At 30.8% G+C, this 1,629-nt stretch overlaps 1 protein-coding gene across 1 annotated transcript in view; it reads right to left on the bottom strand.

The window, feature by feature from the left end:
• Positions 1–1,629, bottom strand: part of LOC106472924 (septin-7-like) — a 43,248-nt gene that overhangs the window by 2,336 nt on the left and 39,283 nt on the right. The window contains exon 10 of the mRNA XM_022401461.1: positions 414–527. Within this exon, the coding sequence (XP_022257169.1) occupies positions 414–527 (114 nt within the window). The remainder of the gene's footprint in view (positions 1–413; positions 528–1,629) is intronic.

The raw sequence follows: 1,629 nt of genomic DNA, 5'->3' as shown, positions 1-1,629 counted from the left end.
TCAATATCTATAAACTCTTACTTATTTCAACACAGGAAGTGTTGGCAAGTAGTGTCAATATCTATAAACTCTTACTTTATTTCTAACACTAGGAAGTGTTGGCAAGTAGTGTCAATATCTATAAACTCTTACTTATTTCAACATAGGAAGTGTTGGCAAGTAGTGTCAATATCTATAAACTCTTACTTATTTCAACATAGGAAGTGTTGGCAAGTAGTGTCAATATCTATAAATTCTTACTTATTTCAACACAGGAAGTGTTGGCAAGTAGTGTCAATATCTATAAACTCTTACTTATTTCAACATAGAATGTTTTGGCAAGTAGTGTCAATATCTATAAACTCTTACTTATTTCAACATAAGAAGTGTTGGCAAGTAGTGTTTATTCCACTTATTACTAGTGTAAAACGTACTTGTTTTCTAAAGCCTCTGGTTTCCCATCACAACGAACTCCAGCCAATTTCAAACATCGATAATTTTCATAATGAACATTACTGGTTACATCCTTCAAATCTTGCATGTGAGTTCTAGAAGAAGAACACTGATTTTTATTCATTATTAATCTAAAGACACAAAAGAAAAAAAGATACAGATTACTCCAAAAATTACTTTCTTATAAATCTCTTCTTCAAAGTAATTTAATAATTAAATGTATACAACTACTTGGAAGATATAATGCAGATTAAAGTATGGACAACTTAAATACCATTTATTATTTCTAAATAGATTTGTTTGTAATCTGCCAATAACTGATATTCTATTAAATATCACTATCCTATATTTTTCAACCACGATGGCACAGTTTTGTAAGATTATAACACAAGCATTATTGTCTTGACAACAACGTTAGCAAAACTCCCAAAACAAATACACATTTGTTATTCCTTTACAACCATGATAGTTTTTGTATGTTGTATAAATACAAGTCACATGACTTTCACAATAACAGCTTCTGAAATACATGTATAATTGTTCTCTCCTCTGAAGGACAGTCATAACAGTATAGTTTTTCTGAAGGAAATGCTACTTCTTATCTTCATGACAATCATAACAGCATAGTTTTTCTGAAGGAAATGCTACTTCTTATCTTCATGACAATCATAACACTATAGTTTTTTCTGAAGGAAATACTACTTCTTATCTTCATGACAATCATAACAGCATAGTTTTTCTGAAGGAAATACTACTTGCTATCATCATGACAATCATAATAGTATAGTTTTTCTGAAGGAAATGCTACTTATTATCTTCGTGACAACCATAACAGTAAAGTTTTTCTGAAATACATGAATGATTTTTACTTTCTTTATCACCATGGTGACCAGGTGTGTAAAGATAATAAAGCAACTTTACTTGAGTAATTTATTTCAGTATCTACTTTTTTAAGAAGTATTTATATTTTCAAATACTTTTACTCTAATTTAAATACTTGAAAGAGAATTACTAGTACATTTACTTCACTACCTTTCATTTTACACATTTTGTTACTATTGTTAGAACAGCGGAAGTCCCGTGACGCTGGGAGCATGCACACTGGAGTCACATTGTAAGTGAGCATGGTGTATGAACTGATCCTGATAAGGTGAAAGCAGTGCGTGACTGGCCAACACCAGACAATGTGGGAGTATA

This window comes from Limulus polyphemus, unplaced genomic scaffold (genome assembly GCF_000517525.1).
Source record: "Limulus polyphemus unplaced genomic scaffold, Limulus_polyphemus-2.1.2 Scaffold5738, whole genome shotgun sequence".
NCBI classification, from domain to species: Eukaryota; Metazoa; Arthropoda; class Merostomata; order Xiphosura; family Limulidae; genus Limulus; species Limulus polyphemus.
This window is presented reverse-complemented; position numbering and strand designations above follow the sequence as displayed.